The sequence below is a fragment of the Nuphar pumila genome, chromosome 15, assembly GCF_984573655.1.
Source record: "Nuphar pumila chromosome 15, dmNupPumi1.hap1.1, whole genome shotgun sequence".
In the NCBI taxonomy this organism is placed as follows: domain Eukaryota; kingdom Viridiplantae; phylum Streptophyta; class Magnoliopsida; order Nymphaeales; family Nymphaeaceae; genus Nuphar; species Nuphar pumila.
Window position 1 is genome coordinate 80,624,643 of NC_143263.1, and position 27,297 is coordinate 80,651,939.

Consider the following 27,297-nt stretch of genomic DNA (forward strand, 5'->3'; position numbering starts at 1 on the left):
CTTTACACTAACAGAGGTTAAATTACTTAGATCGGCATACCACCAGTTTAAGACATGCAGCTGTGCTTCATGACTTCCGTAAGCGATATATTTACAAACACAGGAGACAGCTTTATATTTCAGATACAAGATATTAATGAACCAGAAGCAGAAACTATTCACAAAATGGGTAGACCAAGCAGAAACCACCCCAAACTCCCTAAGATTGAATAGTCGATATATGCCAAGAGCACTGCTTGAAGATTGTCCTACTAGGTCATAGCCTCTTGCGATGGAATGTGGTGCTCAAGTTCAGGTGAACAGGCGTGCCTTTCAAATTTTACGTATTAGCTCAAGGGCAGCACCACAAAAATTCTTGTGGTCAGTGACAACATGCAATCATCACATGTACACAAAGTACCACCTACACAGCCGCTTCCAATCAGTTTATGACACAGGTGCCTCAAGGAGTTTCCTAACTCAAATCATTGATTCTCCTTCCCCTCTAAGAAACTCCTGCACAAGTCAAAGTTCATAAAGAAAGCTTTATTTCACAATCAGGTGTAATATAGGGATACTGTGCGAAAAAACTTACCAGTTTTGTTGCAGCAACTATCTTTTGTTGTCTTTCTTTCTTCTCGTGCAAACACTCCCCACACCAGCTAGAAAAATCTTTTTGATACTTTACCAGCTCTCTGAAAACCGAACTGCAAGGACAGGATTAAATAATGGTCGTTTAGTACAACATCCACATTGAAATATTAGAGCGAAGGAAGCCTTTCCAATACATCTATCAATCTTGACGGAGTTGCATCTTTACACAAGGCAATGGCAACAAAGTAGATGAAACATGCCAACTGCAAAGGTACTAATGGATTTTAATGAGTTGGGACATTGTTTTTGCTCTTCTTTAATATTCTAGACATGAAACTGGATTATTTAATAAGGAAAAACTAAAATAGCAAAGGGATCACCAACTTGAAGATTAACATGAAAGAAAATGGAAAGCTTGGCAAGATTTTAACTATTATTCAACCTTTATAGTCGGATGTGCTTGTTCCAGGACAATGAATTTTTTTCTAGCACGTACATGCACCAAAGACAAAATTGACGGTTGTGGAAGCTCACTCCAGTAGATCACAAATGACCTTGCAAGTGATTTGATGGCTTACTACTGATCATGAAAGTGATTGATATTTTTTACTCTATTTGACTAGAAAAGAGTGATGCTGCATCAACCATGAAAGTGCCTACTGGTACACATTTACAACATTTAATAAAAACTAACATAAAAAACAAGCTGTCACACAAGTGTGAGTGTGGATGTGAAGGGTGCGACATGGCAGTTTCAAAAAACTTGGGTGCGGGTGTGTGTATATATATGTATATATAAAATACATATTTAAGTATATACTATAGATAAAACTGGACTAGGTTAGGGTTAATTGAGCCCAGTTTTTGATAGAAATAGACCCCGGTGCGGTTGACTGCACTTGACACTGCAGACTCCATGTCCAATTGTCGCACCCGCGTGATGTGAAGGGTGCAACATGGCAGTTTCAAAAAACTTGGGTGCGGGGGTGCGTATATATATGTATATATAAAGTACATATTTAAGTATATCCTATAGATAAAACTGGACTAGGTTAGGGTTAATTGAGCCCAGTTTTTGACAGAAATGGACCCCAGTGCGGTTGACTGCACTTGACACTGCAGAATCCATGTCCAATTGTCGCACCCGCATGGATGCGGGTGCAACACGGGTTCGTTGACTTTTTAGAAGAGTCTGTGTTACATAGAAGATAAGTATGTGTGTGTGTGTGTTTGTCGGTATTAGTTCAAAGATTTAGATGGTAAAAAATGATAAGAAGATACATTTATCCTGGGTGTTAATTTTTGTAAGAAAGACCAGTCACAATTACAAACAAATCATGCACTAAGTTATTGAAAACCTTGTGCCAAGGGATATAGAATTATTTTGCTCACTATTTAGATTATATTCATATCAAAAATAATTATTTTGCCAATAAATGGTATAGTAGTTGGTACAGTTAGAAAAAATACACGACTCCAGCCCTTATACATACTACACCTGTAAAGTCCATTGCTGCACTTTGTGCAGTGCTTCCATCATCTCAGTATCTTACAAATAACTTTCAACCTAGTTATTCGGAAACAACCCTTTCTCAAATCAAAATCTTACTGAGATGCATGATAAAGTTCCATAGAGCTTGCATCCACTCTAGTAGACTGTGTACTCTTTTCTTGAAAGGGAATTTTTAATCTCATCTGCAATTGAATATATAGTTTCTCTTCGATGTTGACCTTGAACATCTCCCCTTTTTTGCCATGAATAGTTATATATATTAAAAAAATAAAACATGTATAATGACTTGATCTTTCATAAATTATGCATATACACTACATAGGACTGAAATGAAATTATGTTGCAAACAGGTTCTCATCTGAAAAACGTGTATGGTGGCCTTTGAACTCATCAGAAGTGGCTCAAGCATTGAGCTCCTAATAGGCAAGGAGTAATTTCCTAAAATTTAAAAATCATGCTACATGGTTTCACTTGAAGCTAATGAAACAAGGAAATCAAGGACATACCTTCTGCACCATAAGAGCAGATTGATTCGATTACCAGATGTTGTAGATCTTGCACCATGCCGATGCCGACCACGGTGAAGTATGGCTTGTCCAGGGACATGCGAATAATCAAAAATTTCCTAGAAAGAAGAAATATGCACCCATAAATAGGAGAGGCTGCTCAAAGACACACTTACATTGAACCAATTTATTCTAATAATGAAATTCAAGTTGATGATGAATATCGCACCTAGGCGAGAGAATTTGTTGGAAACAACAAAAGAGTGTTAAAAGACCATAGAACATTATATGCACAGACTTTTCAATGTTAGTCTTGTTAATCTGAGAAGTAATTGAAGCCATTTTCATCTCTTATGCTAGCTCTCCTTGGTCATTATATATGGGTGCTGTAACATGCAGGTCATAAGTGGTAAACTGGTTTCTCCAAACTGGATAGCAATCAGAATGTACCAAACTGCTATTTCCAAAAGGAATGACAACTGTATTTGAAGTCTTTCAACATGAATCAGAAACAAACTTGAATTAAAACTGGTTAATTATCTTCAGTGGTTTGATTTTTGCTGATCATACAGGGAAAACTAGTTTTAACAACCTATAAGAAAACTAAATGAGTCACAGCAACATCTATGCAATAAAATAAAGCACATTATAAACTAAAGTTATTCAAAATTTGCTACCAATAGGTTCATGGAACATATGTGATATGAAATAGCTCTACCACTGACAAGTTAGTAAGACCAGTGATTAGTGAAGTTCAAAGGACATCCAGCATTAAAAAAAATTATGATCATTAAGCACTTTATTATGAATAGTGGAACAACGTATCACTACAATAGGGCTGTAAATGGGTTATACCTTACCTGACCATACTCAATACTGACCCAATAGTATTAGGGTCATGACCTATTGAGGCAGGCCCAATTAGCTGATCAGGTCAGATCCATATGGTTCAAGTAGTAGATGGACCCAGGTTTGGTTTGAAAGTTATAAACAACACCCTAGACAGACCTGAGTGATGATTAAGATCCTGCATTTTACTTGTAAAGTTATTTAAAAAATAGAGGTTTTATCTGATTAACCAGATCTGATTCTTGGGCCAAAACCTAGTTCTAGTCCCTACCAAAACTAGAGTTTTTACCTGAATAAGTGCATGTGTGTGTGTGTGTGAGAGAGAGAGAGAGAGAGAAAGAGAGAGAGAGAGAGAGAGAGAGAGAGAGAGAGAGGTAAAACATGACTTTTCATGTTCTGAAGTTCTCATATACTTCTGAAGAAACATGGAGATTGCGAAATGAATAGCAAACACACAATAATAGGGTGATAAAATCTACATCAATACAATCATAAAAAATAGCAGGTGGTCAGCATTGTTCAAAAGTTTAGACAGGTCAAGCTTATAGAGACACCATCCTCAACAGGTTGCCACAAAAAAATGCAGGGAATTTGATAACATGAATTACTCCACCATATGGCCCTCCCCTAGGGCTGCTTACAATAGAAATTTTGACAACAGAGGAGGAAGCACAGATACCCTTATTTTACTTGTTTTCTTTTTCATTTTTTCCCGTCATTTTCTCTTCTTGCTTGTTATGATATACATGAGCGACTTTGGGGATTAGTGGAGTTGTAGGCATTCTGGAGACCGATTAGATTGATGCTCCACAGCCCAGGATTGCATTTAATTCATTCCAACAAGAAACAACCAAATTGGATGTCTCTTACATATCATCTCTGCAGTCTGTATGTGAGACATTTGTTATCATTAGCAGTCAGATATCCGACCAAATCTGAATCCATTATTGGACTTTGTAAGGTATATCGGATTGATAATCAAATGTGGGATTCACTGTAGAGTTTCTATCCAAATTCAAATCCGAGTCTGAATCAGAACCTCAATCTGAATGGCATCCAAATATGTATAATATGCATATCTGATACTGTGCATAGCTTATTAGATCCAGATTTCTTAATGGCTTCTTTCATTTAAATATCCAAATCCAACTTAGAATTCAATTACCCCAGAGAGATTATGTCAGATACAGTAATGCCTACATCTGAACCGAATCTGACCTGTTCACATCCCTACTTATCATGTTACAACCAGAAGACAAACAACCAAACCAAGGTCCTGGCCTTTGATGCATTAATACAGTTCCTGCAACTGCAGATGTAACTGACACATGCTTTGGATCACCAAGCAGCATTCAGTTTATACAGTAACAGCTGAAAGCTAAAACAAGCAACCATGCCTGCAGAAAGCCAAATATGCACTAAACAGAAGAAATGGGCAACTGCATACTCAGAGCTATAAATGAAATGTAACCAGCGTCAAGCACTGACATACCTCAGGAAGAGTGTCAGAATTTACATGTTTATCACACCGTACACCTCTAAAAAATAGTTCTCCACCAGAAAATTGTTTGCCCAAGCAAATGTTCAAGGTCACTTCTGAGTCATCCACATGGAATCCTAGAACAATAGCAATGAAACTTTTAACCTCAAAACCAAAGAATCTGAATGACTTGACAAAGTAATGCGTAAGTTCATGTTAAATTATAGAACACATCAAGGATCAAAACAATTTTTTCTTTGGAGTCTTGAATCACATCCAAGCTCCTCAAAACAATGTTGAAGAGCGAAGACCAATTTTATAGAAAGAAAAGTGTCATCCGAACAGCATACCAGGTTTTGTATATCAATTGTAGATAACATTGGAAAGGCTAGTGAATTGTGTTAACCTGTGATTAAGCTATCAAAAAGTCAATCCTAAACCAAGATATTCTCAAGGATATGTGTGACTACTGTGTGTGTGCACACACACGTGTGTTTGTGATTGATTTTGCTGGGAAAGTCTTGTTACTTCAACCCAAAAGGAAATTTTGAAAGCCTGAGGGCTTTGCAATAGTATAGAGGTAGAAAAGCTCAAGAATACAAAAGAAGGGATTAGTAAAAATTACTTATAATATGTCATTTTTAAAAAGTTAGAATTTCTTATAATATCATGATGAAATTTTTTTGCTACAAATTTATAAAATCCTTACTGTAATAGTATAATAATTACAAAATATCAGGCACAGTTATGATTGTGATTGTGATTGCATATAGCAAAACTATTAGAAGCAAATGACTTGCAATAGAAGACTATCATCAACCACTAGACATCTATCTCAAGCCAACCGGTTCTAAAATAACCCTATAAATACTGAACATTTCACCCAAAAATATGTATTGCTGGCATAGATTTACTAGCATAGTTTCTTGATGATTGAGATTTTACAATAGGTTCCTTGTTGCTCCTAGCAATTGAGATACCCATATAGACAGAATAATAAGAAACTTACTATCACACAACCATGTGCCTATCACACATTTAAATGCCATATAATCCTGGGATGAATCACAGATGACATTCTCAATCCAGTAAGTTATATCACTTGTAAATGCAGCAGAGCAAGAAAGAAGCATACCCAGTGCAACATCCTTGCCTTCTCCATATTCAACAACAAAACCATGATGTGAATCTAAAGATGATCCACCAACTTCTGGGAAAAAAACTGCATTAAGAAACCAACTGAACCATTATTTGGCATGCAAGAAACTGAAAATTAGACAATGGTATATTGTTGAACTTGAAGATTATTGAAAGTCTATGTAATATGGTGTAGCACAGTATTATGTAAAGTAGCCTTGTATTAGTTAGTATGTGCACACCCCATAAAGAAGGGGCTATACTAGACATTTTACACTTTTTACCTTTTTGTTGTACTAAAGGGGGTCGACTCTCTAAGTGTCAGTTGTTTCTCACTCACGATATCAATAGAGAAACTTGTTCTCTTTTCTTTGCTGTCTCTCCTCTAACCCTAACCGCTTTCCTCTTATTCCTCACATTTTCTAACATGGTATCAGAGCTACAGAGTGTAGAGGAGAGGAAGATTTGAAGCTGGAAGAAGGAGAGGAATCTGGTTCAACCTGTCATCACGTCACCCTAGAGAGGAACGACTAGACTTTTCAGACCAGTTTTGGTCAGTTTGATCCTACAACTTGCTAGGGCTTGATTTTAAAAGATTTACAAATCAAATTTCATTGGATTTGGAGTTTTTTGGATTTTTGGTGATTTTTTCAAGATTTTCTGAGTTTCTTGAAAAGTTCAGTGAAATTTTGGGAAAAACATTGAAATTGTTTCAGTTTTGAGTTTTTGGAGGCTCAAATTGGTTCTACTCAGGTCCTTTTTGCTATAAAAGGTTGGAGAAACTGATTGTGTAAGCTATTTTGGGGTTTTGGAGGAGATTTGAGCTAGTTTTGAGGTGTTTATAGCTTGTAGTAAGCCATATTTGGGGATTTCAGGGTCCCTATTTGCTGTGTGTCGGCTGGATGTGTTGATTCAGCATCTTTAGTGTATAAAAAGCATACGTGCTGTGCCTTCCATTTGACATTTGAACTACCTCTTGTTGAATTTTTGATAACCTTTATACTCTCTACTTTTGGTAAATATTTATTGTGGAAGGTATCATGGAGAAGGAAGGGATTCAAATCATCCCAGTAAAGTTAAATGGGACAAACTAGTCATATTGGGCTGATTTTTTAGAAGCAATAGTGGTTGGAAAAGGATTGTTAGGCTATCTTAATGGTTCAAAAACAAAACCTAAAGGTTCCGATGAGGGTTTTGATAAATCTATTGAATAATGGGTCATAAACAATGCACAAGTCAAAGCTTAGATTCTTGGATCTATGGAACCGAGGATTGCCATGGATATTTTCAAATTTCATGAAGCAAAAGAAACTTGGACATATCTTGGACAAGTCTATAGGCAAGAGAATTGGGCGAGAAGTTATCAACTCACTCAAGAGTTGAGAAGTATGTGCCGAAGAAATAAGTCAAACGAAGAATTTCATTCAGAGATGCAGAGAATCTAGGATGCTCTTGCACTAATGAAGGGACAAAAGAAATGCGAGAAGTGTATAAAATGTGTGTCTTGCACTTCACGTCAAACTTGGTTGGGGCTTCTTGATCAACAAAAGGAGACAGACAGAGTCATTGAGTTTCTCGTGGCCCTTAGGCTAGAATTTGATGGGACGAGGATTGTGATCTTGCATCGTTCTCACTTACCATTTATTGCTCAATTAATTGCAAAGGAGACTAAGATAAAGTCTCTTAAATCTTTCTCAACTGGGGATAATGTCATGGTCGTATCCAGACAAATGGGTGACAGAGTGGGAGGAAGAGGAGGTGGTAGGACTAGAGGACGAGGGGAGATGAGACTTGGAGGAAGAGGTGACCTTAACTCTGTTTAATGTCATTATCAGTGTTGTGAAAAGTGTTGAGGCGTAGCGAGGCGCTCTACCAAAAACCGAGGCGAGGCGTAAAGCGTAAGCCTCAAATTTATTTTTGAAAACTTTTAAAAAATTATAAAAAATTATCTAAAAATACAAATAAATAAAGAAATGCTTTATTGATGAAATAACAACCAATAAGAAATAGAAAATCTCAAATAAGTATTAAAAAATATGAGATTAACATATAAAAGTAACTAAAAACTGATTATATAATTGGAAAATATATGAGATTAACCAAAAAAAGTCAAAATATACTAAGAAACTTATTATATAATTGAAATAACTGGAAAATATATGAGATTAACCTACAAAAGTTAAAATATATGAGATTATTCTAAAAAATATGAGATTAACCAATAAAAGAAAAAATATACTAAGAAACCGTTTGCATAACTGGAAAATATATGAGATTAACCAACAAAAGTTAAAATATATGAGATTATTCTAAAAAATATGAGATTAACATATAAAAGTAACTAAAAAACTGATTACATAACTGGAAAATATATGAGATTAACCAACAAAAGTTAAAATATACTAAAAAACTGATTACATAACTGAAATAACTGAAAAATGTATGAGATTACCCTACAAAAGTTAAAATATATGAGATTATTCTAAAAAATATGAGATTAACATATAAAAGTAACTAAAAAACTGATTACATAACTAAAAAATATATGAAACTAACCAACAAAAGTTAAAAATATACTAAGAAACCATTTATATAACAGGAAAATATATGAGATTAACCAACAAAAGTTAAAATATACTAAGAAACTGATTACATAACTGAAATAACTAGAAAATATATGAGATTAACCTACAAAAGTTAAAATATATGAGATTATTCTAAAAAATATGAGATTAACATATAAAAGTAACTAAAAACTGATTACATAACTGAAAAATATATGAGATTAACCAACAAAAGTTAAAATATACTAAGAAACTGATTACATAACTGAAATAACTGAAAAATATATGAGATTAACCTACAAAAGTTAAAATATATGAGATTATTCTAAAAAATATGAGATTAACATATAAAAGTAACTAAAAAACTGATTACATAACTGAAAAATATATGAAATTAACCAACAAAAGTTAAAATATATTAAGAAACTAATTATATGACTGAAATAACTGAAAAATATACGAGATTAACCAAGAAAAGTTAAAATATAGTAATATACTAAGAAACTTATTACATAACTAAAATAACTGGAAAATATATGAGATTAACCTACAAAAATCTTTTTGATTATGTCTCATAAGTCTTATAAAAAAAATTTGCGCCTTGAGGCACAAAGGGCCGCGCCTCAAGGCGAATTTTTTATAACACTGATCATTATTGTAAGGGTTTTGATCATATGAAGAATTACTGCCCAGTTCTCAAGAAAAAAAAAAGGAGGTGCATATGTAGTTGCTACCGAGAGTGAGGGTGTAATACCAAAGGATGTGCAGTCACGTGGTTTTGCATTGATTGGTGAGAAACTGTTGGGTAGTGGGCAGTTTCAGAAACTAGAGTAGGTTCAACAAGAGATTCAGTACCACTCCTGCCTGCTCCTTTGGTACTGCTTTCTTAAGTATCTCAGGTCCTTCATCTGCTTAGCTAATAGACTCTAGGGTTTCATGTCATATAACACCTCATAAGTTTGTCTTAGCTAACTGTCGTCCTTGCAGTGGCATTTTTCGCACTGCTGATGGTTCTTTGTTTGTCTCCAAAGTAGGTTCAGTTACTTGTGACTTTTACCCAAATAGTAAATTTAATCTTTCTCAAATTTATCATGTTTCATCCTTGCTATGAATTTTATCTTTGTTGGTCAAATTACCAAACTTAACTATAATGTTATCTTTGTTAAAATATGTGTACTCGTAAATGTACATATATATTTATATATATATATATATAAAGATACGTATACATATATATATGTATACGTATCTCTATTTATATATATATAAATATATATATTTTCTCTTCCTAAAATACCCTCAAGGGTATTCTTGTAATTTATCATTTTACGCATATTCCAATTGGAATATGCATTGTAATATTCCTTTTATTTTTGTTTTTTATTTTTTATTTTCGTACCATATTGGGGGTCTCCCAATAGAGACGTTGGGAGCCCCCAACGGTCACAAATATGACCGTTGGGGGCTCTCCAACGTCTCCTTTGGGAGCCCCCAAGGTGGTCCCTTTGAGAGTGTATAAATAGGGGCTCTCCCCTTTGTATTTTCCATCACTTAGAGGAGCTCTTGCTCCATTGTAATGGGGTTTTCACCCTTCTCTTTCTTTCTTCAATAATATTCAACTTATGACCTTAAGTCATTTTCCCTTTTTTGGGGTTTATGTGTTAGCACATTATGTGCTTGTGTTGTTCCCTTTAGTGGGTATATTCGAAATTCATGTGCATGTGTATGGGTTCATTATTGAACCTAATGTATTCCAAGACATTTTCTAACATGGTATCAGAGCAAGGTCACGATGGGGTTGTCTCTTAGTACAATGGAAAGCGTGGTGCTCAAGAAATGGTGAAGTATTCATTGTTCTTCTCTTTTTTTAGACGTTTTCGGTATGTATCTCTTTTCTTAACATATTATGCATTATGAAACTATTTTTCTTGCACATTTAGTGTTTTTGATAGTTGAATCATTTCCTTTTCGCGTGTTCGTATATTTTTAAAATATCTCCTTTTAAATTTGGTAAACTTGTTTATTATATATAATTCTTGTTTATATATTTATCGATTCCTCATCACATATAATAGTAATTTATGTTTTGCAAAATTGTTTTCAATTATGTGAGATTTATGATTTTTCCATAAGAATTTCGTGATTAACCTATAAGTTAACTTTTTATATATGATTTCTTGCTAAATTAATGATCTTTGCTTAAAAACTCGTGTGTATGGTTTTTAGTGCATTTTTTGTGAAAAAAAAAATATACTTTGATATAATACTTGTATGAGAATTTCTCACATCTAAATCTTTGTTGTTTACTTTTTTTATGAACCCTAAGTAGCTCTTGTTAATGATAAATATTTATGAACTCCTAAAAGTCTCTCAATGGTTTTTGTTTATTTAAAGAATTTTTGAAAAATTGTTTGTGATAAATATGTTGTATGAACCATTGTGTTCATTAGGAAAGATCTTTTAAAAATCTTCTCACACTATATAGAGTGCATAGTGTATCTATTGCATCCTTTGGTATAAAGGATTTCATTAATTTTTTATTTTCCTTCTAATGATGCAACTTTATAAACATGTTTGCTTGTATTTTTCACATAAGGTTTCAAAACCTCTTGATTGTATCTCTAAGGATGCCTACATTGGCCATAATATGGTCCTCTTTGTCTTAAATTGCATTTATCAAGCATATAATTGCATAATCAAAGCTTGAGAGTCTCAAGCATTTGTTCCTTTTTATGAAATACATGCATTATTGCATGTTTGCCACTTTTACGCTTTTTGCGTATTTTGTTCAAGTATTGTGAGAGTGTCTTCGTACACTTCTTTTATAAAGTATTTATGCTTATATGTGTATTGTCTCTTCGTAGACATTTTTACATTGTGGAGCTTTTGTGCACATTTCTTTTGGTGAAAGTGTAATGAATTTAGATATTGATTTTTTTGTCGAATCATTATAAAACATTGTAAGTGCTTATGGCACTTTGTACGTTTCCGCATATCTCATCACAATCAAAGAATATTAAAACTTGTTGTATGGGATTTAATCCCAATTCTATAAATTTTCAAGTATTTTTTTAATATCTTTTCCTTGGATATTGTGTTAAAGCTCTCTTTGCGAACCATTACGGTTCTTGTGATTTCTTTGTTAAAAGCTTGATTATCTTCTCTTGATTATCCCAAGATGATTTCTTTATGTCATTATGTTTGTTGAAAAGATATCTTTTGCCTCTTATGGCACTTACTTTATCCATCACAAGTTGTTATATGATACATCAATCCTTTTATGGCCTTTTTGTTATATTAGAGATGATTGTTGAGGTGAGTTATGGGCACCTTATGTCATTTTAGATTGTTCACTTGCCATATTAAAGATGGTTGTTGAGGTGAGTTATGGGCACCTTGGGGACTCTAAAATGATTTGTTATATGATCTCTAATTATGAGTGTGTCACTCGTTTTTCCTCTTTTGGCCATTGATCTAGTGGATGCTCTCATTTATATGTAAATGTGATGAATATATGAAACCTTAAATGTTTTAAGGTATATTAAAATCAAAGTTTTTTGGATTATTGCCCAACCTTTTATTATTTATGAATCTTATGAGTGCATTTGCACATTTGTGATTTCATGTTTTGTGCTTTTGTGCACAAGTGTTCCAAGTATTCTTGGTGTGTGTATATTCACACATTTATTCCAAAATGTTATTGTTATGGGTATTCTTTTTAAAAGGAATATTGTTTTATTAACTCAAGGTTTTATTTATATGTTCGTCATTACAAGTTTTATTGCCTCAAAAGTCTTCTCCTTTTATAACCATTATCTAAGTGTCATCATATGTAGACAAGAATCTTATTACACATTTGTGTGTTGGTAGCTCTTTGTTGGCTTTTTGTTCTCTTGGTCTAGTAGCTGACCACACTTGTCTTGAGTGTTATTATATGTAGACAAGGCACGTTGATTCACACCATGGTATGTGATTTTAGCCTATGTTGGCATTTGTGTCCTTGTTCTAGTCGCTGAGATGTATGCCCATGGTTGACTTCTTTCACTCATTTCAAGTGTCATCTTATGTAGACAAGAGATATATTGTGTTTTAGCCCATGGTTGGCTTGATACTCTTGTTCTAGTAGCTGAACATACTTGGTCTTGAGTGTATTTTTACGTAGATAAGAGATGTTTTTAGTCCATGTTGGCGTGTACTCTCTTGTTCTTGTCGTTGATGCACTCATTTCAAGTATTATTATATGTAGACAAGAGGTTCTTTTGCACACCTTTGTGTGTGTCTTTGGCCTTTAATGGCATTATATTCTTGATCTAGTAGCTTATACACTTGATTTATGGGTTTTGGAGGACTAATGAGGTAGTTGCTTGTAGTGGATGAACTATTGTTAAAATTTATGAAATTTCATCCATATTTTGCTTTCTTTTAGATACAAGTGAATCATATCTTTGATATGCATATTTTAAAATCAATTTTATTTTTTGGCATTTAATCTATATATATATTAAGTGCTTACGGTTTTTTTACCACGTTTTGTATTTGATATGCAAAATGAGATTTTTTAGTCATTTGAGTGAGTTTTTCCTAAATGTGTAAGGTTCTCTACTCAAATAACATTCATTCTTGAATCTTGGGTTAGAATATTTATTTTTCTTGTATACTTTGAGCCTTCTCTTGGTTTGTTTTTCTCTACAGGATCGCTAAGATGTGGTACCCTAGATACATCATGGATTCGATCAATGGAGGTACTATGGGAATGGATGCCAATAAAGACATTTTGAAGACTTACATGTGAAAGCATATGTTGAAGATACCATGAAGACTTTTTGAAGAATTGGACTCCTTCTCAAGACTTTCTTTGTTTTTTACAAACTTTCGGTTTGTTCCCCCGCAAAGTTTGAGGGGGGGTGTTAAAATATGTGTACTCGTAAATGTACATATATATTTATATATATATATATATAAAGATACGTATACATATATATATATGTATACGTATCTCTATTTATATACATATATATATATAAATATATATATTTTCTCTTCCTAAAATACCCTCAAGGGTATTCTTGTAATTTGTCATTTTACGTATATTCCAATTGGAATATGCATTGTAATATTCCTTTTATTTTTGTTTTTTATTTTTTATTTTCGTACCATATTGGGGGTCTCCCAATAGAGACGTTGGGAGCCCCCAACGGTCACAAATATGACCGTTGGGGGCTCTCCAACGTCTCCTTTGGGAGCCCCCAAGGTGGTCCCTTTGAGAGTGTATAAATAGGGGCTCTCCCCTTTGTATTTTCCATCACTTAGAGGAGCTCTTGCTCCATTGTAATGGGGTTTTCACCATTCTCTTTCTTTCTTCAATAATATTCAACTTATGACTTTAAGTCATTTTCCCTTTTTGTGGGTTTATGTGTTAGCACATTATGTGCTTGTGTTGTTCCCTTTAGTGGGTATATTCGCACTTCATGTGCATGTGTATGGGTTCATTATTGAACCTAATGTATTCCAAGACATTTTCTAACAATCTTCTCCTTTGATAATTGTGTTCTGCAAGATCGGTTGTCAGGGAAGAAGATTGGGATTGGTCATAAGAAAGGAGATTTGTACTACCTAGATTTGATTGATATGAGGGAGCATAAGGAAGATAGAATCAGATATGGAGCTTCAGTTTTGGATGAGTCTGGTTTGTGGTACTAGAGACAGGGGCATATTTTCGGATTGCAAAGTTTAGTGTCCTCGAGAAGTTTTAAAAAATCCAAGCTAGTTGTATTAAATCATGTGAAAGATTGTATGAGTTGTCGATTGGCCAAGAGTCATTCTTGGCCATTCAAGTCTGGTGATAGAGAGTCAAAAAGTCCTTTTGATTTGGTACATTCAAATGTATGGGGACCTTCTCATGTTATGTCCAAAAGAGAATAATCCTCTTTTGTGACTTTCATAGATGATTCTACAAGGTTTACATGAAAAATAAAAGTAATTTTTTTGAAATCTTTAAAAGCTTTTGTGTCATGGTAGAGAATCAATTTATAACTAAGATTAAAACTCTGCGTACTGACTCTGGTGGTGAATAGATTAGTTATGTGTTTGAAAGGTTTCTATAAGAAAGAGGTGTGGTTCACTGAAAGTCCTATCCTTACACTCCTAAGCAAAATGATGTAGCTGAAAGAAAGAACAGGCATATCTTGAAAACAGTTAGAGCTCTTCTGTTTGGTGGAGAAGTACCTAAAGTGTTTTGGGCAGATGCAATTCAACTGAGCATTTATTAGATAAATCGTATGCCTTATGAAATCCTTAAAGGCATATCACTCTTTCAGAAACTATATGGAACAGTCAAATTATCATGATTTGCGTGTATTCAGGTGTGTATGTTATGTTCATGTTGACAGGTCAATGCGGCATAAGTTTCAAGATAAGGCCTTAAAGTGCAAATTCGTTGGGTACGCTGTACGTTGATGATTACAAAGGCTACAGGTGCTATGATCCCGTAAGCAAGCGCATCAAAATATTCAGAAATGTTGTGTTTGACAAATCAAATTTTGGTCATATCACTCCTCCTGAAGTTGAGGTTTATCACCCTTGGTTGAACTCAGATCTCTTTTCTAGTATTAATGATGGTTGTTCCTCTGAATGTCATCAAAGAAATGAGAAAAATGTATCTACTATTGAGCAAAGAACTCAGAAAAGTGTGATTTCTGAGTCACTATCGGCCCCAAAAAGGTATTAAGGCATTGTTTACTCTCGACATGAGAAGGAGATACCCCTCTGCTCTAATAAGGAGCAGAATGTTCCTTCTGTTTTCATGTAATCACCTGTTCATAGAAGGTCTTCCTGATCTCGACATCCAATTGATAGGTGGGTTAGTTATGAGAATTTTACGATGGATTTTCAACTCTTCTTAGCTTCTTTGGGCAAGAAAGATCAACCCACAATATTTTATCAAGCAATAAATTCTAAGAGATGAATTGAAGCTATGAACGAAGAAATGGAGGCTCTTCATGAATGTGGCACTTGGGATATTGTTCTCAGACCATACGATCGAAATGTGGTTGGATCAAAGTGGGTGTATAAGATAATGTATAAGTCAGATGGTACTATCGAGTGATACAAGGCTAGACTGGTTGTCAAAGGTTTCACACAAGAGCAAGGACAAGACTATGATGAGACTTTCAATTCAGTCGTTAAAATGGGCACTATCCGCATCATACTATCATTGGTTGTTGAGAACCAGTGGACTCTCAGTCAACTGGATGTGAAAAATGTGTTTTTACATGGAACACTGAAGGAGTAAGTATACATGGAGCAACCCACTGGGTATGCAGAAGGGAACTCTAAATAATACGTGTGCAGGTTAAAGAGAGCTATATATGGCCTGAAGCAAGCATCTCGATCTTGGTTTGATAGTTTTTCGCTTAAAATAGAAAAATATGGCTTTATTCGATCTCTTCTTGACCATTTTCTTTTTATGTTCAAATACAAAGATATAGTTACCCTGCTATTGATATATGTTGATGACATTATCATTACAGGTAACTCTAATGAACATATTGAACAGGTTAAAGAACTTCTAAATCATAAATTCAAGATGAAGGATCTTGGTAAACTGCGATACTTTCTTGGAGTAGAAGTTGACAGAACTCCTGAAGGCATGGCAACATAAATATACCGTTGATGTTCTTAGCAAGGCAGGTATGGCTAATTGCAAGCCTCTAAGCACACCCAGTGTAGTACATCAGAAACTCAGTTCCCAAGATAGAGATTTGCATGGGGACCCTACAGGATATCGGAGGATAGTAGGAATGCTTCAGTATCTTACCTTCACTCGGCCTGACATTGTCTATTATGTCAATCAGGTATCTCAGTTCATGCATGAACCGCATCTTAGGCATATGGAAGTTGTTAAACGCATTCTTCAATATTTGAAAGGAACTATTAGAGATGGTCTTTTATACAGAAAGAGTATGCATGGCCATAACATGCATAAACTTTTTACTTACACAGATGCAGATTGGGCAGGAAATCCAGATGAGCATAGGTCAGTCTCAGGATACTATATTTTTATCAAGGTTTTAAAACTCGTGACTCAGAACTCGACTCGTTCTTTATTGACTCGTGACTCGGCGGGTCAACTCGGTGACTCGGACCGGGTTTTGTTAACTTTTGATTTTAAAAGAAAAACAATATATAATTTGTCTAAAACCATGTTTTTGAGTAAACATAGTCTCCAAATGTCTGTAAGAATATAAAAACAAAAGAGCTATAGAGGTTTGCTTGAATAATTGAATTTGATATCTATACAAGCACTTTGACTAATTCATGACTTAAATTAGAGGATTTGGTCACCATGAGTTCAGTCTGCTACTACCTAAGGTTCCTAAAATGGCCAATCATATATGCTAGCTTGTTTTAAAAGTTTTAATTCCCTCTCTAACAAATCCATAAATATAAAACAAGGATATATGTGCATATTGAAAGTTTACAGAATGCCCAATATCAACATAAATAAGCAATTTTCTCATGCATAAAACTATGCAGGAAATATATTAATGGCACAACTATAAAAAGACTACTAATATTTGAATATGTACAATGCTTGTTCACATAACAAATGGATGATGAAACCTAAATGTGACTTCCCATAGGCACAGTTGACCCGCCATATATAGTGAGAATCATTTCTTTAAAATATTTTGCTAGAATAAGTTGATAACACAGGGTGAACAGTAGTTCGAACAACATGGTGATTTTATTCTATGGATTTAAATGTTTTTTTATCTTTAAATGATTTTTATTTTTTTTATACAAAATATGGGGGTAACCCTTGTTAAAATATATGTACTTATATATTTCGAAACTGTAATTTGAAACTCAAAAAACAAATTTCAAACATCCCAAAACTCGCCCGAGTCAGGCCGAGTCAAGCCGAGTCAGGCCGAGTCAAGCCCGAGTTTTGGCAAACTGAGTTTGCCTTGCCGGCTGGAGGGGCGAGCCGAGCCGAGTCAACGAGTTGACTCGGCGAGTTTTAAAACACTGGTTTTTATTGGCCTAAATTTTGTCTCCTAGAGCAGTAGGAAACAAAAGGTCATAGCCAGGTCGAGCACAGAAGCTGAATATAGATCAATCGCAGCGGCTACAGTTGAAGTAACATGGATCAGACACCTATTGACTAAAGTAGGAGAATCGATTTCTAAAAGCGTGCTCTTGTGTAACAATCAAAGTGTTATCAATATGTCATTCAATCTCATCTACCACAGTCATGCCAAGCATATTGAAATTGATCAACATTTTGTCAAACAGAAGGTCAAAGAAAAAGAAATTGAACCAGAATATATTCGGACTGCTGATCAAGTTGCTGACTTGTTTACAAAAGGACTTATCAAGGACAGATTTTGGATGTTAAAAGGCAAGTTGTTTATGGTTCAAAACCATGTACAACTTGAGAGAGGGTGAAAAGACGTCAGTCATGACCGGGTCTGGATCTCAGGATCCAAACCCAATTCGTCTTGTTTATTAAAACACATGCTCATTAATGGCATGTAATTTTAGTATACTATGTAATGGGTATTTTCGTACCCTAAAATTTATACCTATGCATACTTAATGAGAAGTGAAAGTCGCAGACCCTAATTGGGTTTTCTTCTACAGTCATCAGAGCCTCTCTCTCCTCTCACGTCACTTTCTCACGCGTGTTTGGTTGTGTATGTTTTATCTCTTTAGTTAATAGATACAAAGTTGTAAAATGTTTCTTCCTTGGTTTTTCTAAGGGTCAGAAAGGATACAAGTGCTATGATATGGTTGGAAAGAAAGTGTGGGTATCCAGACATGTTTTTTAGAAGAATATGGTATACTTTAACCAGTATGGAGAAAAGATAGAAAATGAGAGTGACTTGTCCTTTTTTGTTCCCTTTAAAGAAAGGGAAGGTGGGAGAAATAATAGAGAGTCAAGGAGAGAAAATTCTAGCTAGAGGAGATAGGTTTGGTCAGACCTACTCAAGGAGACATGAAGGTGTGATTGAAATTATGTTTTTAGATCAAGTACAAGAGCAGGGAAGTAAATAAGTCAATCTTGATCTCATTCCTTCGACAGCAGATCCCATACAACAACAACAAAACTTAGAGTTACCATCTTCTTCTTCCTCATTTTCTGGTCAGGTGCGTAAAAGTTCTAGACCTTCTGTACTTTCGTTTCGTTCTGTGTCCTATGAGTCTTTTGTACCTCATCATTATGATTTCCTAGACTTAATTCGGTCATATGTTGAGGGTGAGTCCTATGCGAAAGTTGTAGGAAATGAGGAGTGGTAAAGAGTCATGGTTGATGAAATGAATGCACTAGAAAGAATACAAGCATGAAAACTAGTAAAATCTCCTTCCAAGAAAAATATTACCGACAGAAAACGAGTGTACAAGGTAAAGACAAAGGCAGATGGGTCAGTGAAGAGTTATAAAGCGAGGTTGATGGCTAAGGGGTCCAGTCAACAGTTTGAAATTGACTTCGCAAAAACTTTTGCTCATATGACCACTATTCGTACTCTTCTAGCAGTGGCAGCTATACAGCAGTGGGACCTTTGGTAGTTAGATGTCGAGAATGCATTCCTGAATGGAGACTTACAAGAAGAAGTGTATATGGAATTACCACAAGAATACTCAGATCCAGAAGGCAGTGTGTAGACTTCGCAGAGCCCTATATGGTCTCAAACAAGCACCTCGGGCTTGGTTTGAGAAGTTTAGATCAGCAGTGAGGTCACTTGGTTTTGAGCATAGCCATTACGATCTTGCCTTGTTTGTATCTTCCTCTGCTCTTGGAAAATATATATTGCTTCTTTATGTAGATGACAAGGTTCTCACTAGAAATGACATAAAGAAGACGAAGAAACTGGCCAAAATGTTCAAGATGAAAGATTTAGAGTATTTGAAGTACTTTCTTGGACTTTAGATAGCCAACTTTTCAAGGGGATTGTACTTGTCCCAACATAAGTATGATACCGAATTGGTTGTGAAAGCAAGATTGGCAGATGACTTGAAACAAATAAATTTCTCTATGGAGGCAAATTTGAAGATGAGAGTTGTTGATGGTGTTGAGCTAGAGGATCTTGTGGTATACAGGCAATTAGTTGGGAGCCTTATATATTTGACTATATCTAGACCAGATATAACACAAGCAGTCAATTTATGAGTGCTCCCTGATCAATTCACTTGGCAGTAGTAATTAGAATCATCAGGTATGTCAGAGTTTCTATGCACTATGGTATGTTTTTCTTGCCTTCGTCGAGCAAAGAGTTGAGAGCCTCCTGTGATGCTAATTTTGGAGGATCTACCAGGGATCGTCTTTCCACTACAGGATTTTGTGTTTTTCTTGAAAGCTCCTTGATCTCATGGAAGAGCAAGAAACAGTAAAGGGTGGCCTTGTCTACTGCAAAAGCAAAATACACAGCGATGGCTCAAGTTGTGGCTGAGGTTATTTGGATTTGATGGCTATTAAGGGAATTGGGAATTCTATGTGAAAAGAAAACCCAACTATATTGTGACAATATGAGTGCTATCTATGTCACATAGGTGCGGGTACGGGTGCGACATGGGTGCAGAGCAATTTCAAACATTTTGGACACGGGGACACTGCTATATATATATATATATATATATATATAACAATAATAAGACTCGATCAAAGTTGTGCCCATTAGGGGACACGGCTATATATATATATATATAGAGAGAGAGAGAGAGAGAGAGATTTTTTTTTAGTTTTTATATGTCTTTTGCCTTTAAAATGGACAAAAATAGACTTGATCAAAGTTGACCGAGTCTAAAATGTGTACGGACTCGACCCCGATGCGTTGATCAAGTCCGACACTTGGTTGACCGTGTCCACCCCGTGTCCGAAGCTGCACTTGTGTCCACACCAGTGTCGACGCAGGTGCGTCGACCTTATAGCCGAGTCTGTGTGACTTAGACTGCTATTCATATTGCAAAGAATTCAGAGTTTCATGAGTGCACTAAGCACACTTAAATAGATTGCCATTATACAAGAAGAGCTTATGAAGATGGAATTATAGCTTTAGAGCATCTCAACTCAAAGAATCAATTGCAAATGTGTTTACAAAAAGTCTTTCTCCTTTGCATTTCAGTTCTTTCCTTTCTAAACCTGAAATGATTCCTTTACATCCTTCCAAGTTTGAAGGAGAGTATTGAAAGTCTATGTAATATGGTGTAGCATAGTATTATGTAAAGTAGCCTCGTATTAGTTAGTATGTACATACCCTATAAAGAAGGGGGCATAGTAATCATTTTACTCTTTTTACCTTTTTGTTGTACTAAAGGGGGGTCGACCCTCTATGTGTGAGTTGTTCCTCACTCACGATATCAATAGAGAAACTTCTCTCTCTCTTCTTTGTTGTCTCTCCTCTAACCCTAACCTCTTTCCTCTTATTCCTCATATTTTCTAACAAAGATATCGGATAAAAATAGAAGATCTTCTAACTTGTGCATTCACTGAGAATTTTTATATGTTTCTCCACTTTCTCCATTCTCAATATTCATATATTTTGTTATCTCTTAAAAGAAAAACACAAGTTCAATTTACTATTTTTATTTTTTCTATATGTTATTGTCATGCTATGCCACATGGGTACGGGTATGGAGGGTACGACACAGTAATTTCCAAAAATGTGGATACGAGGACACAATTATATATATATATAGAGAGAGAGAGAGTTTGGGTATGGGTCTAGATTATATATGGATCCACTATATTAGGATCCATATATAAGACATCTTATAAAAGGCGGAAGGATCCTCTCTCTCTCTCTCTCTCTCTCTCTCTCTCTCTCTCTCTCTCTCTCTCTCTCTCTCTCTCTCTCTCTCTCTCTCGGATTGTTGCAGGAAGAAGAAGAAAAAGATGAGGAGGTACTCTCTCTCTCTCTTGTCATTGAGAGGGGAAAATCGAGAGAGGGGAGAGAGACGAATTGAGAGAGAGAACAAGAAGAAGAAGACATGGGCGAGAACGGTATGCCCTCTCTCTCTCTATTTCTTCCTCCTTTTTCTTTTTTTCTTCTTCCTTCTCTTTCTTTTTCTTCTTCTTCCTCCTCTTCCTTTTTTCTTTTTTCTTCTTCTTCTTCTTCTTCTTCTTCTTCTTATTATTATTATTATTATTATTATTCCTTTTTCTTCTTCCTCCCTGTCTTTTGCTCGAGAAACCAAAATAAAAAGTTGGGTTGGGTTAGGGTTGGACCCAACCTGACCCAGACCAGCACGTACCCATGCTGCGTCCAGTACCAGCACCTGTGTCGAGACGTGTCGACAAGGGTATGACTGCCAAACAGCCGGGTCTATGTAACATAGTTGTTGTGCTAATATAATTTAACTAGATCTAGCTTTTCAGGTTTTTATTGTTTTCAATTAGTTCTATGAAACTAAAGCACATAAAAGCTTCTCTCTAACAGCAAGTCTCACAATACTCATCATGATACAGAGCTATAACATTTCAAAACCTCAAAATATAGCTTTTCCGCATCAATTTGTTACCTCTAGACATTGGACAGACAAAGTCATACATAAGCTTATTAAGCATGGATTCCATGCCAAAATCATCAAGCACAGCTCCATACTTGTTCATTGTATTTGGCCTCATTATTTTATATCTGGATTTGTGAACCCATTTTTCAAAATTCTCCACCTGGAACATTTAAATTACTGTCACTTCAGAAGACAATATCACAAGTACAATAAGTGAAGGCCATGTCAAATCGACAAGATCAATTGGTACCTCAGCAAGCAACATTTCACAAAAACTTGGCTGAAGCATTGAAAATGTATAGATTCCTGGGGAGGGTTCACGTATGATACTTCTCAAACTCCCCTCAGTATTCTCACTGATTGCGCTAATGAATGATGGTACAAAGAATGCTGTGGGCTGCATATTGTACAATGCTTTATGTAAAGGCTGAAACATGGAAACAAGTTAGATGTGTAAACTGCCTGAAAACACCAATTTCCAGTTAGTTAGTTAGTTAGAGAGAGAGTACAATGTCAAAGACATTAGCAATGGGTTCACTTGACAAAGGATCATGCCATGCTGGACACAGAATTGGCAGAAGAGACCAACTTTTCTGACTCAACCAATGACGAAAATTTAGTGCAAAGCAATGTGTTTAGTTAAGGTAGCAAAAATATACTCGTACAGAACAGGTGATTGCATAGTATAAGGAGTGAAAAGCTTGAGTGATATTCTACATGTGGTAATTGGAAGCCTAATTGTCAATCACTCAAAACCCTTAAATCCCAGAATAATTGCATGAAAGACCTCGCTGGTCAGGCCTCAGATTTTCCATGCTTCCAAAAGCATTCATTCACAAAAAAAACTGATAAAAGAAGGGTAACAGCTTTAAAAGTAACATCACAAAGAAAACAGTGCAATTAGTGACCAATCTGCAATACAAGAGCCACACAAAAATGAATGCAGAAAAACCCTGCACCTAAAGTGTTTTTCTAATCTTTTAAGTTAATTACCAGAAGCTAACCAAATTGAACAGGAAATTCGAACAACTGCCAACTTATTGTTCCACATTTATATGGAACAAGGCACACTTATACGATCTGGACACAAGTAAAAAAAGCAGTTTTAAAGAATTCACCAAATTTGGAAAAAGATATCTTGTGTCTTATAAAAAGGCAAAACCATAAAAATTTTGCATTCACAAAAAATGCCAAACAATTTCAACAGTAAATAAACATGAATCTATGAGTCCCATATTTTGATCATCGCTTCAAATATTAATATCTATACAATTTTATGTTTCATCAGTTTTCAGCCCCATGATTGGGACTGCATGCATAGGCCTGTTCAAACAAGATGACAGATGTGACCAACTTTAGGAGAGGAGATGGAGCCAGAGATACCAATCAGGCAGCATCTTGCCAAAATGAACTAGATTTCCACTTATGTAAACACATGGCACATCAATAAGTTTATGTAACTATGGTTATAATGGATTAATTATAACTATTGCCATATCAGCTTCTTCTCTTCAAATTAATGAATTACAAATAAAAACAGTGTGAAGCTAAAACACTTGCTAAAATACAAACCTGATAATTGGCCATGATTTTCTGCCTGTATTCTCTATGTTTCTGCACCTGGACAATGAATGAACTTATTGAGAAAAGCCATTGCAACTTGCATGATCAACAGTGTTTAAGCAATCAAGAGCAATTAACAGTTTATAATGAAACCTGTAACAATGAACAACCTTAACACCACTATAATGAAGATAAACAACAAAATAAATGATAACCATTTGTTTGAACCATAGTCACCTGTATCGTTAAAGGTAATTTCTCAGTGAGGGTATTTCTCGGAGAGATTTTCAAAAGTTGATAAATCTAGGGAATATCTCAGGAATATCTTTGGAGTTTAAAAATTTGAAAAAAAATATAAATAACAACAAAAAAACTAATAAAATAATAAGTTTTGCATTATTTTTCTTCCAAAAATATAAAGAAACATGTTTTAAAGGTTTTAAAATATAAAAGGAACAAATAAATAGGAAATACAAATTTTTTAAAAAATAAGAGTTTTCAAAAATTTTGAAAATACCGCAAGATATTACATTTAATATCGGCTACCTTAAAATATCGGTATTTCTCGCGATGTTTTAAAAATATCGCCGATATCGGTGACAGTGGTTTGAACCAGAGATCAAGGTATGATTTTGCAGGAAATAAACAGGGGGAAACCAAGTAAAAGATTTGGGGGGGGGGGGGACAACCTTTTGGCCCTAATTCCAAAAATGGGCCTCACTTTTCTGATTTTCCTGATATGGGCATCAGTTTTCCTAGAGCTTCCAAAAAGTGGCCTGCCTTTATTATTGCACATTAACTCAGGTTAAATCATAAGTCAAAGTATAATAATAGCCTTCATAATCAAATGTTTAGAATATTTATCCTTTCTTTCTTATGAGGATGAGTGTGTATTTTTCAATTTCAAAGGACAATACAGGAAACCAAAAAAGAATCATGTTTTTCAAGATGATAACCAGAGGCCCTATTTGACAGTTTCCAGGAAACCTATGGCCCATTTCAGGAATTTCAGAAAGTGAAGCCCTTTTTGGAATTAGGATAAAAAAGTTGGGCCTAAATAGAATTTTCAACTTTTCTTTTTTGGCAAGGCCACATTGACAGGACTCTGGTTGGCAAAATACTTGACTTTCTCACTTGCACCTTGGTGAAAAGGATAAGTGTTAAACACTAGGACCACGCTTGGGGTGATGCTGCTAGAAGAGGTTATTTCTATCCATCCTTATGGTTTTAATTGTCCCTTTTATATGTCAATTCTTTTAACATTGAGGGTATATCAAATATTCTAGCCAGCGTCATGAAGGATTGACTATATCAAGTAATACCAGACGATTCCAACTACAAACATAAAGTTCAAGCAAAAAACTAAAAATTACATTGTTTTTTTAATTTTTACACCAGTAGGATACTCTGACATGATAGGTGATGCATATGGTTCCTTTTATGTGTGTCTCTGTGTTCCTTAATAATAATAAAGAAGTTGAACTGAGATAAGTACGCTCTGCTCACACTTGGCATTACAAAAAATTCTTGCTTATACTCAGATTGCTGAGCCTATCTTATGAGCCCAAATGTTGTATTACATAAGCACTGAAATGAGCACTTACATAAGCAGAGCCACAAGAAGCTCAGTTCCTTTCCCAGCCCTAGATGCTGACAAATATTTGACCTAGGTAGTCCTCTCTCAATTACTTTAAACATTAATTCTATTGCACAAAGTAGTGACTATTCAAATTCTGTTACATAAAGCAGTTCCATTCTCTGTAGTAAGAAAAAGGTTTTAACTTAAAACAGACTAAACGAATTCAGCAGACTCATCATGAAAGACAAAGAAATAATAAGATACAAGCATAAATAGAAACAAACTGCAAGATCATATCAATCTAGCTCCAAATTGAATTTTGAACTAGATGCGCAACAAATGAGTTATTGCTTGCACATTAAGAAGACAAAAGAACAAAACTAAACAAGAAAAATATCACTTATTCTTCTGAGTCAAGTACCAACCACACAACTGAAATGGTTCATAAAAATCAACCAATCAATACCAATGTCTTTCACCTACAAACCAGCAGATACATTCAAGAGTAAATATTTCATACCCTCACAGTACATCCAAAACTTCCAAATACAACCTAATCCACAATGGACAGAGCCAACACTTAAAGAATTAGCTCATCAATAAGAAATTATCTACAAAGTAAACTGTGAAAACTCCTGAACAAACAAATGATTTATGCAACAAATTCTGATCATTTCCCAGATATTCAGCCGATTGTGCAATCAATCACCAATTATCTCCAAACTATTCCCTCGTTGCACTCAATCACCAACCAAAAAGTACCCAAATCACTCTTAGTTCCACCTCTATCTACCCGAAAAGCACAAAATGTCAATAAAGTGATCAAAGCACAAGCTTATGTTGAGTTTATGAACCGCCAAACCAAGTAGACCAAAATTCAATCATTGATCCTTACAAACAAAGAAAAAAAAGGAAAAAAATCAGAATTTCAAAGACATAGAGACACCATCACAGTAAAGAAGAAATTTAACCGAGACTAAAATGCAGAGAAGATTACAAGAAACCTAAATCCGGGGAATTCGTGCTCACCCTCAATCGCTCTCCGTCTGGGAGGTATCTCGCCAGGATTTCGCTCATGAACTGAACCTTGGCATCCCGGGAGGCACCGAGCATGCTCGAAGGGAGGTGCCGCTCCAGGGAGCTGAAGATGGACGCCTTGTAGTCGAGCAGGAGATCGTCGTAGCTCTCGGGCTTGTGATCATTGTTCGGGCTGAGCCGGAGCCTGCGATCGGGACCGGTCGTTGCAGCCGCTGCCGCCGAGTCGGAATTCGATGGCCGGCCTATCGACGGGATGCCATTGGGCGCCGGACGGGGCTCGCCCTGGCGACCAGCGGAGTCATCCTGCAACATGTCCGAGTTTACTCTGGGGAATCCGAGTTCGCCAATTGATACCCAAACGACGGAATCGTAACTACCAGAGGAAAATGGTGAATTGGGAGAGGGAGAGAGAGAGGGACGCCATTGTTTATGCCGAAGGAAGGGAGAGAAGAGAGCCAGGGAATATGACGCACAGGGAATTTAAAGAGAGAGAGAGAGAGATTTTGATTCGCTCGTGTGGAGGGAAGCGTGTGAACTGACCCAGGGTTTGCAACGGAACATTAGGGTTTCGCAAATAGCAAAATTACTGAAATGGCACTGTAGCATTTTTTAATGACAATACCGGGATTTTGAAATTTTGGAGTTAAAACCCTCAACATTTCGTTTGATGTGCTTGAATGTTGAGTGTGTCACAAGATAGATCATCCGGACCGTTGATTTTGAGATTTATGGCTTAAAATAGAGCTGCGAATGGATCAGGTATCGGACCCATGAAGGTGCACCCAAACCAAACAACCACCCTCCTCCCACAATAACAATGGCTTGGATTCAGGTTTAAGTTCAAACTATGGCGAGTTAAGAAAATGGGATCTCAAACCTAGAAGGTATTTAGAATATAATTTTGACATACAATTATTTAAGAACACACTCAAGTCAGCTAAGTCCGGTTTGATATCTAGCAAGAATCATTGACCGAACCCGAT

The 27,297-nt window shown here is 35.5% G+C and overlaps 1 protein-coding gene across 2 annotated transcripts; it reads right to left on the reverse strand.

Moving 5' to 3' along the window:
- Nucleotides 1–26,734, reverse strand: LOC149815739 (2-oxoglutarate and iron-dependent oxygenase domain-containing protein CP2-like). 2 transcript variants are annotated; one of them, XM_089988343.1, is made up of 9 exons: nt 26,306–26,734; nt 23,707–23,754; nt 22,385–22,561; nt 22,144–22,294; nt 6,057–6,143; nt 4,934–5,058; nt 2,593–2,711; nt 575–686; nt 1–495 (listed from the first exon to the last, which is right to left on the reverse strand). In XM_089988343.1, exons 1-9 carry the CDS (start codon nt 26,624–26,626, stop codon nt 460–462), a joined length of 1,176 nt encoding a protein of 391 aa, XP_089844469.1. In that variant the 5' UTR covers nt 26,627–26,734; the 3' UTR covers nt 1–459. The 2 variants fall into 2 exon arrangements, with proteins under 2 accessions (XP_089844469.1, XP_089844468.1); XM_089988342.1 differs by having other exon boundaries at nt 1–686.
- Nucleotides 26,735–27,297: the final 563 nt, after the last annotated feature.